Source organism: Dendrobates tinctorius, unplaced genomic scaffold, assembly GCF_039654945.1.
Source record: "Dendrobates tinctorius isolate UK_male_01 unplaced genomic scaffold, ASM3965494v1 ptg000126l, whole genome shotgun sequence".
In the NCBI taxonomy this organism is placed as follows: domain Eukaryota; kingdom Metazoa; phylum Chordata; class Amphibia; order Anura; family Dendrobatidae; genus Dendrobates; species Dendrobates tinctorius.
This window is the reverse complement of record NW_027361794.1, coordinates 9,308,577-9,322,012: the sequence shown is the minus strand read 5'-3', so window position 1 is coordinate 9,322,012 and position 13,436 is coordinate 9,308,577. Positions and strand designations below refer to the sequence as shown.

Sequence of the window (13,436 nt, the reverse complement as noted above, 5' to 3'; positions counted from 1 at the left end):
TGCCGAAGCAGTGAATAACATAGCCAGTGACTGGGAGCATGGAGGAGATGTCCTTAGTCAGAAATTCAACTTATGTGCCAATCCATACAAGACTAGAGAATACAACATCTACATGTTTAATCTTCTGATATGTTTTCCCTTTTTATCTCCAGTAATTATATTATTACACAGAATTCTTTATGATGTTACATTGGCTCTTCTTTTTCTCATTCAGGTCTCTACAATATCAGATCCTTTCGGTGGAGATCTTCTATATAAGAGAATTTTCCTGATTTACCCATCAAGGATGGATATGGACAGAGACAAGATGGCGGAGAGGATATTACACCTCACCCTAGAGATCCTCTTCCGGCTTACTGGAGAGGTGAGAGATTCTGATGACGTCACATTACATCATTCTTATCTATGGGAATAACAGACAGAACTGGAGAGGTGAGGACTCTGGAAATGTCTGTAGTGAGATTTATTAATGTGTCTCTCCATAACCAGGATTACACAGTAGTGAAGAAGACCTCTAGTGAGCGCTGTCAGGACCCTGGGTCTGAGGGATGGGGAAGACCCCTGAACCCATTCACGGAGCCTACACCTCTCCCACTAATCCATGGTGACATAAATGACCAGAAGATCCTAGAACTCACCTACAAGATGATTGAGCTGCTGACTGGAGAGGTGACACTGCTGGGAATGCTGGGACATTATACAGTAACGCTATGAAGGGATCGGGGGATGACGGTATCATTGTATGTGTCAGGTTCCTATAAGGTGTCAGGATGTCGCAGTCTATTTCTCCATGGAGGAGTGGGAGTATTTAGAAGGACACAAAGATCTGGTCAAGAACGTCATGATGGAGGTTCCCCAGCCCCTCACATCACCAGGTAATAGACAGGACTAAATACACACGGCCTATAATTATCTGTATGTAAAGAATGAATTCAGTCCCTGTATGTGTTTCCTCCAGTTCTATCCAGTAAGAGGACAACACCAGAGAGATGTCCCCGTCCTCTTCTTCCACAGGACTGTAAACCAGAAGATCCCAATGTTCCTCAGGATCATCAGGTAGATGGAGAGAAGGTGTCATGAGATCTCCCCTATGATGTGTAGATGGCTGTGAAGGTCTTGTGCGCAGTCTTGTTTTATCCTCCAGTATTATATGCTTTATACTTGTGTAATGAGAACGGTGGAGATGGCAGGATTAGAGTTGATCGTACATGTGACTTTTCAATCTCTGTGACTTTTACAATATTTGTTTCAGGGTGAAGATCTGACCCATATTAATACTACAGAGACATATGTGAGGGGTGATGAGCGGTGTAAAGAGGAGATTCCTACATTTGACTACCCAGGTGAGTAGTAACAGATTTTACAGATTCTTCTCAGTCACCGTTGTAGTCCGGCCGTTTCCCAATCGTGTGATCACCATTTTGCCGCTAGAGCATAACATTCTCATTCATCTAAAAATGTTCAAATAACTTTATGTAATTGTGAGAGCCCTTTTCTATATAATTTACAAACTGCAGGATCTAACTAACCCTGGAATTTTAAAATGTTGATTCTTACCTGCCCAGATCTACAAAACTAAGTCACAGCTTACATAGAATGCGCTGTCAAGTTAGGGAAATCACTTGGAAGAAAAGTAGTATGATGGGCCTGTAATAGAAAGTGGAGGGTAATAATGCTGTTGGCTTCCTAGAACCCCGATATCTTATTGGATGAATCTACCTTCTCTCCCTTCTGTGCTGCTGAATTTGCTCATATGGTTCCTACAAGACCAGGTCCAGTCTTTCTGGACAAACTTTGCTTTTATGATCGACATCATTAAATGTGCAGTGAGGCCAAGTGTGAATTTCTGCTCAATAACAACAGAGTTTCCCTTTATCCTGACTTTTCAGTTTCTTTTAAAACCGACTAACTTGAAACAGGATTGTGATTAAACTATATAAAAAAATATCACTTGTCCCATGATATATCTCTAAGCTGTACGTGGCTGATGGCTGTAATATACATTTATTCACACGTAGCACTACAAATGACCCAAAACAATTTTCCAGGATGAAAAACTCAAAGATAACTTGAACAACAAAAAATGCAGGTTTGTGAAAATATCGCCACCAAGAGCATAATCCACAGAATAATAAATTTTATTAATGTGTAGTACCAATAAATAGCATCAGAACTACAAAGTCCCAAATGACCAGGGACATGTTACCTCCATATCAAAGCCACTACCAAATAACAAGATTCCATGATTGATATAGCAAAGAAAATTTCAAACAAGTTTTTTGTGCAAAATGGCAATAAGCAGATTATAGGGCCATAAGGTGCAAGTACTAATCATAAGCCATTAGCATTAGAGGACTAGAAAAATAGAGCAGAGTCCAAAATATAATATATAAAGTGCAAAATACATTGCTTCACTGCCCCTCATGAAGGTTGATAGATTGCTAACCAAGACCCACAGGTATGCCGCTATATCATAGGATGACAAATTACTTACAAAAGTGGCAAGCTGGAGAAACGCTGTCTCTGCCGCCCCTCGGTACTATTGTATGCGTTCAATGGCTGGAGCGCACGCTATGTCTGTGTCCCGCAAGTTGTATTAACTAGACTTCTGGGGTTTCCTTTGCCGGTGAAACGCATGCCGGAATGGGAAAGGTAAACGCCCTTGATTGGTTGGGCGGAGCTAACTGACGCGTTGTTAATGAATGGTGGTTATTTAAGTACAGCCAATTGACCATCGGGTTCCATTCTCCAGCATCATGGTATCCGACATTCTTGGCATTTACGTTATCTTCTATACCTCCTGATAATCCGTTACAGCAGGGAAACGCATCGGGGTGTATATGCTCATAAGTCACCAATGTTTTATGCCTTTAGTATTTGATTCATGTTTGGTCCCTTGGCAATAGGTGGGACAGATGTATCATGTGTATCGGGGAATGTTTTTTGGCTTGAGCTTGTCATGATGTGGATTTATTTGTCTACTATCTGTTTTCATTTTTTACTAAGTATGCCTACATAGAGTAACCCTAGGGCATTTCTATTTCTCATCTCTGCACCATCGTGAAATTGTTTTCCCACCTATATTGATAGGGATTGATAGGGGAGTGAGGGACAGTCCTCGTTGAGTGGTGGTGCCAAAAAATCGTTGTTTAGGGCGCCAACCTCCACAGACAGGCAGATACAGATTTGGCCTATTGTAGGGGGGAGTAGGATCCTAGTATAGGTCTTTTTTTCCTTTTTGGTATTCACCATTTTTTCACAGGGAAGGTGTTTTTTAATAATGTTTATTAATAAAAATTATTTTTAAGGGAATATATGTTATATATATACTACTTTATGTTGATTCCTGATTGATCATTTTTTAGTTCCAAGACTTTCAGAAAGTCATGTCAAAAGCAAAATTGTGCCGAAGAGTTTACGTATAAGGCTAAGTGCACACGTACCGGAACTCTCGCGGAAATTACCGCGAGAATTCCGGAATTCCAGTCCGCGGGAAAATCGCATTTTAAATTCCCGCGATTTTCCCTCGGAAAAACTAGCATTTTGAAAGCGTATTTAGCTTGCAGAATGCTAGCGTTCTCCAAGCGATCTGGAGCATCGCTTGGAGAACTGATTGACAGGTTGGTCACACTCGTCAAACATAGTGTTTGACGAGTGTGACCAACTTTTTACTACTGAGGCCGCCTATGCAGCATCAGTAGTAAAAGATAGAATGTAAAAAAAAATAAAAAATACTGTTATTCTTACCCTCCGACGTCCCGCGCAGCCGTTCCTAGTAGTCCTTTGCGAAAATGCCTGCGATGGCGTCAGTTCTCGCGGGATCGCGACGTCTCGCGGTAATTCGCGATGACGTCGCGCGAATTACCGCGAGAACGGACGTCATCGCGGGCATTTTCGCAAAGGACTACTGGGAACGGGAGCGTGGAGAGAGGGGGGAATGCTGCGCGGGACGTCGGAGGGTAAGAATAACAATATTTTTTTATTTTAAATTCTATTTTTTACAGGGATATGGTACCCAAAGCCCGGAGGACAGTCTCCTCTCCTCCGGACCGTGGGTACCATCCGCAATTGTTCTGCTTACTTTCCGCATGGTGTGCACAGCCACATGCGGGAGGTAAGCGGAACAATGCATTCCTATGGGTGCGGGATCGCCGCGATTCCGCAAAATAATGAGCATGCTGCGGTTTTTACCGCGAAGCGATTCCGCCGCGGTAAAAACCGCAGCATTAGCACAGCATTGCGAAATCCCATAGGAATGCATGGGATGCTTATTTTTCGCGTTTTCGCGGCAAAATCGCGCGGTTAAAACTGCCGCGGAAACGCGAAAAAAATGCCACGTGTGAACTCAGCCTAAATATACAACCCTCACCCCGAACTGCTAACCCCCATTTATTGGCAGCCTGGACAAAAGAATCCATTGAAGCTTCGATTCTGTTTATGCAGCTTCTTCTGATAGAGGAGCAAAAATTGTTTTAGGATTCCACTAAGAAATTAAATAGTCTAATTGAGAAGGTTCAGAAATTTAAATCTGATCCAGAGTTTGTGAGAAGGGAGAATATCCTACAAACTTAGGTCGAGAAATTTCAGACTAATCTCAGAGACCGTAAGCACCCTCAATTCACGCGTGACCTCTGTGAATTTAAGGATAATAGAGCATACGATTATCAAATTAGGAACACCGTAGAGGTGTCTTCCTCTGTTATTGATACCTCTGATACGGAGCGTACGGACAATTTTGTTAATCAACGTTTAAGGAGTGGCCCGAATGAATCATAATGGCATCCATCAAGGAATCATTACAGGCAAATAAATGTTGGAAGAGGGCCTACCTCATCCTCATCATCACAATCTTTTTTGGACAGGGGTCCAACACTGGGATACGATTTAATGAAAAGGCTGCATTAAATCAAAGTCAAATTATTAATTTATCATCATACACATTATGTGTGAATGAATGTCTTGTTCTACAGAAGGGTCTTAATAATGTGCCAACGAATTCTTACAACTGTTTCATTTGGGTGAAGGATTTGAATGTATTTGGACGCAATCTTAAGTGGAAGCTTTTTTTCCCAGCAGCAAGATCTTGAACAATGTCAAAGATTGGGACTATCGGAGGAGGTTATGGAGGGCTTTGAAGCTCTTACTGGTCCCTTGAGAGAGAATGAACAACAGTGGGGTATAGGCCCATTTACTACTTTGAAAAACAAGAGTACTAGAATGCCACCTAACAGTGAGGTTACTAGAATCATAGAATCATAGAATCGTAGAGTTGGAAGGGACCTCCTGGGCCATCTGGTCCAACCCCCTGCTCAAAGCAGGATTCGCTAAATCATCCCAGTCAGATGTCTGTCCAGCCTCTGTTTGAAGACTTCCATTGAAGGAGAACTCACCACTTCTCGTGGCAGCCTGTTCCACTCATTGATCACTCTAACTGTCAAAAAGTTTTTTCTAATATCTAATCTGTGTCTCCTCCCATTCAGTTTCATCCCATTGCTTCTAGTCTTTCCTTGTGCAAATGAGAATAAAGTTGATCCTTCTACAATGTGACAGCCCTTTAGATATTTGTAGACAGCTATTAAGTCTCCTCTCAGTCTTCTCTTTTGCAAACTAAACATTCCCAAATCCTGCAACCTTTCCTCATAAGACAGGGTTTGCAGACCGGTCACCATTCTGGTCGCTCTTTTCTGAACTTGCTCCAGTTTGTTGATGTCTTTTTTAAAATGTGGTGCCCAAAACTGGACACAATATTCCAGATGAGGTCTGACCAAAGAGGAGTAGAGGGAAATAATGACTTCACGTGATCTAGACTGTATGCTTCTGTTAATACATCCTAGAATTGCATTTGCCTTTTTTGCTGCTGCATCACACTGTTGACTCATATTCAGTCTGTGATCTATTAGTATACCCAAGTCTTTTTCACATGTGCTGTCACTTAGCCCTATTCCTCCCATTCTATATATGCTTTTTTCATTTTTATTGCCCAGATGTAGTACTTTGCATTTCTCCCTGTTAAAAACCATTCTGTTAGTTGCTGCCCACTTCTCCAGTTTATTTAAATCTTTTTGAATCCTCTCTCTCTCTTCTCTAGTATTAGCTATCCCTCCTAGCTTTGTGTCATCAGCAAATTTAATCAGTTTACCCTCAATTCCTTCATCTAAATCGTTGATAAAGATGTTGAACAATACAGGGCCCAGGACAGAGCCCTGTGGTACCCCACTTGAGACATTCTTCCAACTGGATGTGCAGCCATTTACGACCACTCTTTGGGTCCGATCACTAAGCCAGTTATGAATCCACCTAACAGTTGCCTTGTCCATTCCATACTTAGTCATTTTTTCAATAAGGATTGTATGAGAGACTTTGTCAAATGCTTTGCTGAAGTCAAGATATACTATATCTACAGCATTTCCTTGATCCACCCAATCAGTGATACCGTCATAGAAGGAAATTAAGTTAGTCTGACATGACTTATTAGTTACAAACCCATGCTGACTGTGTTTAATCACTTCATTCTTATCCAGGTATTGACATACATGTTTAATAATTTGTTCAAAGATCTTTCCTGGTATAGAAGTCAGACTCACCGGCCTATAGTTGCCTGGGTCCACCTTCTTCCCCTTTTTGAAGATAGGAACAACATTTGCTTTTCTCCAGTCTTCGGGCACTTCTCCTGTTCTCCAAGAATTTTCAAAGATTATGGAGAGGGGTTCAAAAATTTCTTCTGCTATCTCCTTCAGTACTCTGGGGTGTAATTCATCTGGACCTGGAGACTTGAATTCATTTAGGTTAGCTAAGTGTTTCCTCACTATCTTTCTGTTTATAGATATCCTGGATTCTTCTATTCCCTTAAAAGGACAGTGAAGAACAGTTGATGTTACATTTCCTTTCTGAGAGAAAACAGATGCAAAATAGGAATTTAAAAGTTCAGCCTTCTCAACATCCTGTCTTACCATTTCATCATTTTCATCCTGTAAAAATCCTATAGCATCTTTGATTTTTCTTTTACTTTTGACATATCCCCAAAATCCTTTATTATTGCTTTTGACATCTCTTGCAAGCCTCAATTCATTTTCAGCTTTAGATAATCTGATTTGTGCCCTGCAGGTTCTGCAGACAGCATTATATTCTTCTTTAGATATGCCTCCCTCTTTCCATTTTATAAACATTTTTTCTTCCTTTTTAGCATGTGCTTAAGTTCTGTGTTCACCCATCCTGGTTTCCTTAAATGCTTCCTATTCTTCCCTCTTTTCGGAATTGTTAACAACTGTGCTTTGAGAATTTCATTTTTCAAGATTTCCCATCCTTCCTGGACATTTTTGTCTTTAAGGATATCCAGCCATTGGATCCCTCCAATTATCTTTCTGAATCCCTTAAAATCTGCCTTTCTGAAATCTAACCTTGACTAGCATTGATATTTTTATTAAGATGTTGGAGGAGGACCCTCGTAAAATCCCCAGCTGTGATCATAGTGTCTCCAATCTGGTTTCACATTTGCGTTTGGAGGTGCAGCGGACGCTCGCAAGTGAAACTCCGCCCCTGCAGCGCCTCCTCCGGTCAGCTCCGCCTATGGGCGCATGCATCCTGCGTACCCTATCTTAAGCATTGGGTACGCAGGCCGTGCGCAGTTAAGCTTTTGCCGCCGCATGTGTCCTTTTGACGGTGCAGCGACCTGCGCCAAACGCAACTTGTTGCATTTTGGTGTGATCGCCGCACCGTCAAAAGTACGCATGCGGCGGCAAAAGCATACCTGCGCACAGCCTGCATACCCAATGCTAAAGATAGGGTACGCAGGCCACATGCAGCGGCATGCGCCCATAGGCGGAGCTGACCGGAGGAGGCGTGGCAGGGTGCGGAGCTCCACGGCGAGCATCCGCTGCGCCTCCAAACGCAAATGTGAAACTAGCCTTACATCTGGTGAGAAAATGGTCCTTGAAAAATTAGAAAAGAACACTGAAATTATCATCAAGGCCTAAGACAAAGGTGGGAATCTAGTACTCATGGATCATGAAAGATATTGTGGGATGTGTTATTCGCTATTAAATCAATCAGGTGGATACTTATGAAATATTACGGGGAGATCCTGTTAGACATCGGGTTCCGGTCACTGTACAACAGGAATGCCGAGCCTTGCATTCGGCAGTCTCCCATTCCTCTCCGGTCGCACAGGAGGCTGCTCAGCAGACTCGTCGATCCAGGCGCTCTGCTCAGACCAGCTCTGTAGGTTTAGTTGCTGCTGCCACCTCTGGTCCAGCTATAGCAACGCAGCTACTCCAGGGACTAAGTCCTCCTTTCGGTCCACTGAGCATGCCCATGGGACGATCTCTCATTGGAGATCTGAGGTCACATGCTCAGGTCCTTCTCCAGCTCGGATTGGACCATCAGGAAGGTCCCAGAAGGACATTGCTATAAAAGAGTTGCATGGCCGCACGGCCATGCGATAGTATAGACAAAGATTAGACCGTGTGGAGTGAGTGTTGTATGCATGTATGAATGTGTCTGCTGAATGACTCATTGGAAACTCTTACCCTTGGTACGCATGTGTTGTGCAGCCTAGCCTGTCAAGCACCCAGGTCTAGGTGTAGGTAGAGGCTAGAATCAGTGTCCACCGCTGGCTCTACACGCCACGGTGCACGTGCTCGACACTTCTCCAAGGGCAGCGTCTATAGTGGTGTCCGCAGGTGCGACGCCACGTGCTCAGAAGGTCTAGAGGGACTCTGACCCCATGTCCTGAGTTCTGTGACCACATTCTGAGCGCCCCCTTGCCGAGTTCTGTGAGTGTTAACAGACTCCGGCATTTAAGTTTCGCGGTACTGCGGCTCTGTGACGTAACAGAGACCGCTCCTGTTCAAACCGGGTGACGTTAACCCACGTATGACCTTTGTATACCGTTAAATACATCCGCCATTACTAAGCAGCAGTTTACCACCTCTGCACGGTGGACCCCGGGCTGCGAACGCACCTACTATCATTATATTACTTGGTGCGTTCCGCCAGCCCGTAACAGATCCAACCTTAGAATATAAAAATGAATTAACGATTATTTTGAACCAGGCAGCGGAGAGGGAATTGATCTCTGACAATTAATTTAATTTTCTAATGCCATGTGATCCTGTGATACCTACTTCTTATGCCTTGCCAAAGGTTCATAAAGGTTTGGAACCATTAAAAGGTCGTCTCATTGTTGCGGGAATTGATTCTTTGACATAAAACAGTGGAATTTATTTGGATAAAATACTTTAGACTTTTTGTGACATCGCTTCCATCATATGTATGGGACAAATCTCATCTTCTGAGTTTGTTGGAGGGAGTTACTGTAGAGGCCGACACATTGGTAGTGTCAATCCACGTTGAGGTGCTCTACAGCAGTATCCTGTATGATTGCGGGTTGAAGGCAATTACCCTTTTTCTATGAACCAGAGCAGTTGAGTATCAGGCACATAATGATTTTGTTGAAAAACTTTTGACTTTCACTCTCACCCATAACTACTTCCTCTTTGATTGTAAGTACTTCCACCAGCTCAGGGGTACTGTGATGGGGAGCACTTGTGCCCCCGTGTACACTAATATCTTCCTGGGCTGGTGGGAGGAAACCCATATCTTTGGGGAGGAGGGGTGTGGAGCCCATTTATTAGCCTCTGGGCCAGATAGACAATATTTTGGTCTGGCCCAGAGGCTGATTTTCATCTTTGTTGAGACTATTAATAAGAACTCCATTGGTCTTAGATTTACATCTGAACATCAATATAGAAGTATTAATTTTCTTGACTTGACGATTATGAAAAAACCCAATGGCTGTATCAGCACATGTACCTATAGGAAGCACACAGCTACAAATAATCTACTGAGGTGGACAAGTCATTAACGTGTCCCTTTTAAGAAAGGAATACCTAAGGGGTAGTTTCTCAGAATTAGGAGGAACTGCTCTGATATGGGAACCTTTAAAATACAGGCTGGTTATCTTTATGAGAGATTCAGGATGAGGGGTTATCCCTCTAATGTACTGAAAGGACCTTTTTAATGAGGCTTTATCTGTTGACAATCTCTTTTTGTACCAAGGGAGACCCAGAATCATGCTAGGGGTAACCTGGTGCGACTCATCGGTACCTATGATGGACAGGCTGAGAGGGTCTACCAGGTTTTCAAAAAGCACTGGGGTATCCTGATGTCAGACCCTAATCTGAAAAATTTTGTTTCATTTAAACAGAGTATCACCTACAGAAAGGGCAGGTCTATAGATCGCCTTGTACACAGCCTCTATCAGAGACCAGTCTGGGCAGGTACTTGGTTGGATAGAAAACCCTTGGGTTTCTTTAAATGTGGAAATTGTTACAGATGTACGATGATGTCTCAGTGTAAAACGTTTGTTAGCTCGACCAATGGTAGGACTGTCTGTATTAGGGACTTTGGAAATTGTAGCTCAATGGGTCTGGTATATAAGGCAACTTGCACTTGTCCCATCGACTATGTTGGTAAAACTATTAGAGAGTTGAGGGTGAGGGTAGGCAAACATTTGGGGGACATAAGAAATAAACGTGATACACCAGTTGCCCGACACATGAATAATGTGCATAATGGACGTCTGAGTGATATTACCTTCAACATGATTGAACTAGTTAAACCAAGACTTAGGCGGGGAAATATTGATAAAATCACGGAGACGGGAATTTGAGTGGATCTTTAGGTTACAGTCTCTCTCCCTTAATGGGATAAATGAGCATCTTTAATATAGTTGCTCTATTTAATTGCTCTGATCATAATCTTTTGTTCTTTTGAACATGTTTTTTTGAAAATATTTATATACCCTTTGTGATGTTTAACCTGATAGCTATCCGTGTCTTCAATAAGTTGTGTGGGTGATTCTATCATGACTGCATATCACATGTTTTATTACATGAGCCACATTGAGGCTGTGTGCCCACGTAGCGATTTTTAAGCGTTTTTGCCACGATTTTCGGCGCGAAAACGCTGCGAAAACGTTTAAAAATCGTGTACAGAACGCCCCCCATGCATTCCTATGGCATTCCGCACATGCTGTGCTAATGCTGCGCTTTTTTCCGCGGCGGAATCGCATCGCGGAAAAAATCGCAGCATGCTCATTCTTTTGTGTGGAATCGCAAAGAATTGCCGCGATTCCGCACCCATAGGAATGCATGAGAATCGCTTACTTCCCGCATGTGGCTATGCCCACCATGCGGGAAGTTAAGCGTCTCATGTGCGGTTGGTACCCACGGTGTGGAGGAGAGGAGACTGTCCTCCAGGCCCTGGGCACCATACCCCTGTAAAAAAAAGAATAAAAAATCGGGGTATATTTACCTTCCGATGTCCCGCGCTGCATTCCCGGCCTAGCGTTCCCAGTAATGCCTTGCGGCAAGGCCCTGTAATGACGTAGTCTCACGTGACTCTAGCGGTCTCACGAGATCGCTATAGCAACGCAAGTCTACGTCATCACAGGTCTCGCAAGGCATTACTGGGAACGCTGAGGCCCGGGAATGCAGCGCGGGACGCCGGAAGGTAAATATACCCCGATTTTTTTATTTTTTTTTAGCATTTTAACATTCTATCTTTTACTATTGATGCCGCATAGGCGGCCTCAATATTAAAAACCTGGTCACACTTGTCAAACACTATGTTTGACGAGTGTGACCAACCTGTCAATCACTTTCCAAGCGATGCTTCAAATCGCTTGGAAAGTGTTTGAATATCGCACGCGAAAATCGCGGCAAAATCGCAATCATAATCGCAGTAAAATCGCGGTGAAATCGCGCGGAAAAAACTGCGCGATTTCTGAGAAGGAGTCCGGTCTTTAGTGAGCGTTTTAAAACGCTACGTGGGCACATAACAACCCTCAGGCTATCTGTTTGTTCTTAAAATATTTATTTGTATTCTTACTATATCAGAATATGCTCCATTAATTGATTAACCCCTTCACGACCTTTGACGCCACGTAGGCGTCATGAAAAGTCGTGACAATACGACCCATGACGCCTATGTGGCGGTCATGAATTGATTGCCCCCCTGCGGGTCGGGTGACCGGGGTCACTGAAAGGTCACCCGACCCGCACACAAAGGACCCTTCAGAGTTAACACCTGGGGGTGTGGCTTAGCCCCCACGTGCCTACGATCGCTCTGATTGGCAGTTTCACTTTTAACAGCCAATCAGAGCGATTGTAATATTTCACCAATGAAAATTGGTGAAATATTACAATCCAGCCATGGCCGATGCTGAAATAGCATCGGACATGGCTGGACACCGAGACCCGACCCCCCCCACACCGACTGACGGCACCGATCGGCTGCCGCCACCGTCTGACGGCACCGATCGGCAGCCGCCGTCATAATCTGCCCCCCCGCCTTCCCTCCTCCCCCCCAGCCCTCCGATCATCCCCTCTCACCCTCCTTTGTGCCTCCGATCTCCCGCTATCCGTCCCGCTGTCCCGCCGTCCAGCGTCATGGGCGCCGCCATCTTTGAAGATGGCGGGCGCATGCGCAGTGCGCCGAATCGAATCTGCAATGCTGCAGATTCATTCATTTATTTTGATCACTATAATAAACTTTCATAGTGATCAAAATAAAAAAAAAGTAAATCACCGCCCCCCTTATCACCCCCATAGGTAGGGACAAATAATAAAAAAAACAAAATATTTTTTTTTTATTTTTCGGTTAGGGCTAGGGTTAGGGCTAGGGTTAGGGTTAGCGCTAGGGCTAGGGTTAGGGTTAGAAATATAGGGTTAGGGTTGGACTAAGGGTTAGGGTTGGACTAAGGGTTGGAATTAGGGTTAGGGTTGTAATTGGGATTAGGGTTGGGTTGGGGTTGGGATTACGGTTAGGCTTGTGGTTAGGGTTAGAGTTGGGATTTCGTTAGGGGTGTGTTGGGATTAGTGTTGTGGTTAGGGTTATGATTAGGGTTGGGATTAGGGTTAGGGGTGTGTTGGGGTTAGGGTTGGAGATAGAATTGAGGGGTTTCCACTGTTTAGGCACATCACGGGGTCTCCAAATGCGACATGGAGCCACCATTTATTCCAGCCAATTTTGCGTTCAAAAAGTCAAACGGTGCTCCCTCCATTTCGAGCCCCAACATGTGCCCAAACAGTGGTGTACCCCCACTTATGGGGTATCAGGGTACTCAGGAAAAATTGCACAACAACTTTGGGGGTCTAATTTCTCCTGTTACCCTTGGGAAAATAAAAACATGGGGGCTAAAATAATTATTTTTGTGGAAAAAAAATGATTTTTTATTTTCACGGTTCTGCGCTATAAACTTCTGTGAAGCACTTGGGGGTTCAACGTGCTCACCACACATCTAGATAAGTTCCTTGGGGGTCTAGTTTTCAAAATGGGGTCACTTGTGGGGGGTTTCCACTGTTTAGGTACATCAGGGGCTCTGCAAATGTAACATGACGCCCACAGACCATTCCATCAAGTCAGCATTTCAAAAC

At 43.7% G+C, this 13,436-nt stretch overlaps 1 protein-coding gene across 2 annotated transcripts in view; it reads left to right on the top strand.

The window, feature by feature from the left end:
• Nucleotides 1-13,436, top strand: part of LOC141047300 (uncharacterized) — a 46,229-nt gene that overhangs the window by 21,089 nt on the left and 11,704 nt on the right. For both annotated transcript variants that reach the window (XM_073542356.1, XM_073542355.1), the window contains exons 2-6: nucleotides 215-364; nucleotides 490-669; nucleotides 752-875; nucleotides 959-1,056; nucleotides 1,253-1,343. In XM_073542356.1, coding sequence (XP_073398457.1) covers nucleotides 287-364; nucleotides 490-669; nucleotides 752-875; nucleotides 959-1,056; nucleotides 1,253-1,343 — 571 coding nt within the window. In that variant the 5' untranslated portion in view covers nucleotides 215-286. The remainder of the gene's footprint in view (nucleotides 1-214; nucleotides 365-489; nucleotides 670-751; nucleotides 876-958; nucleotides 1,057-1,252; nucleotides 1,344-13,436) is intronic.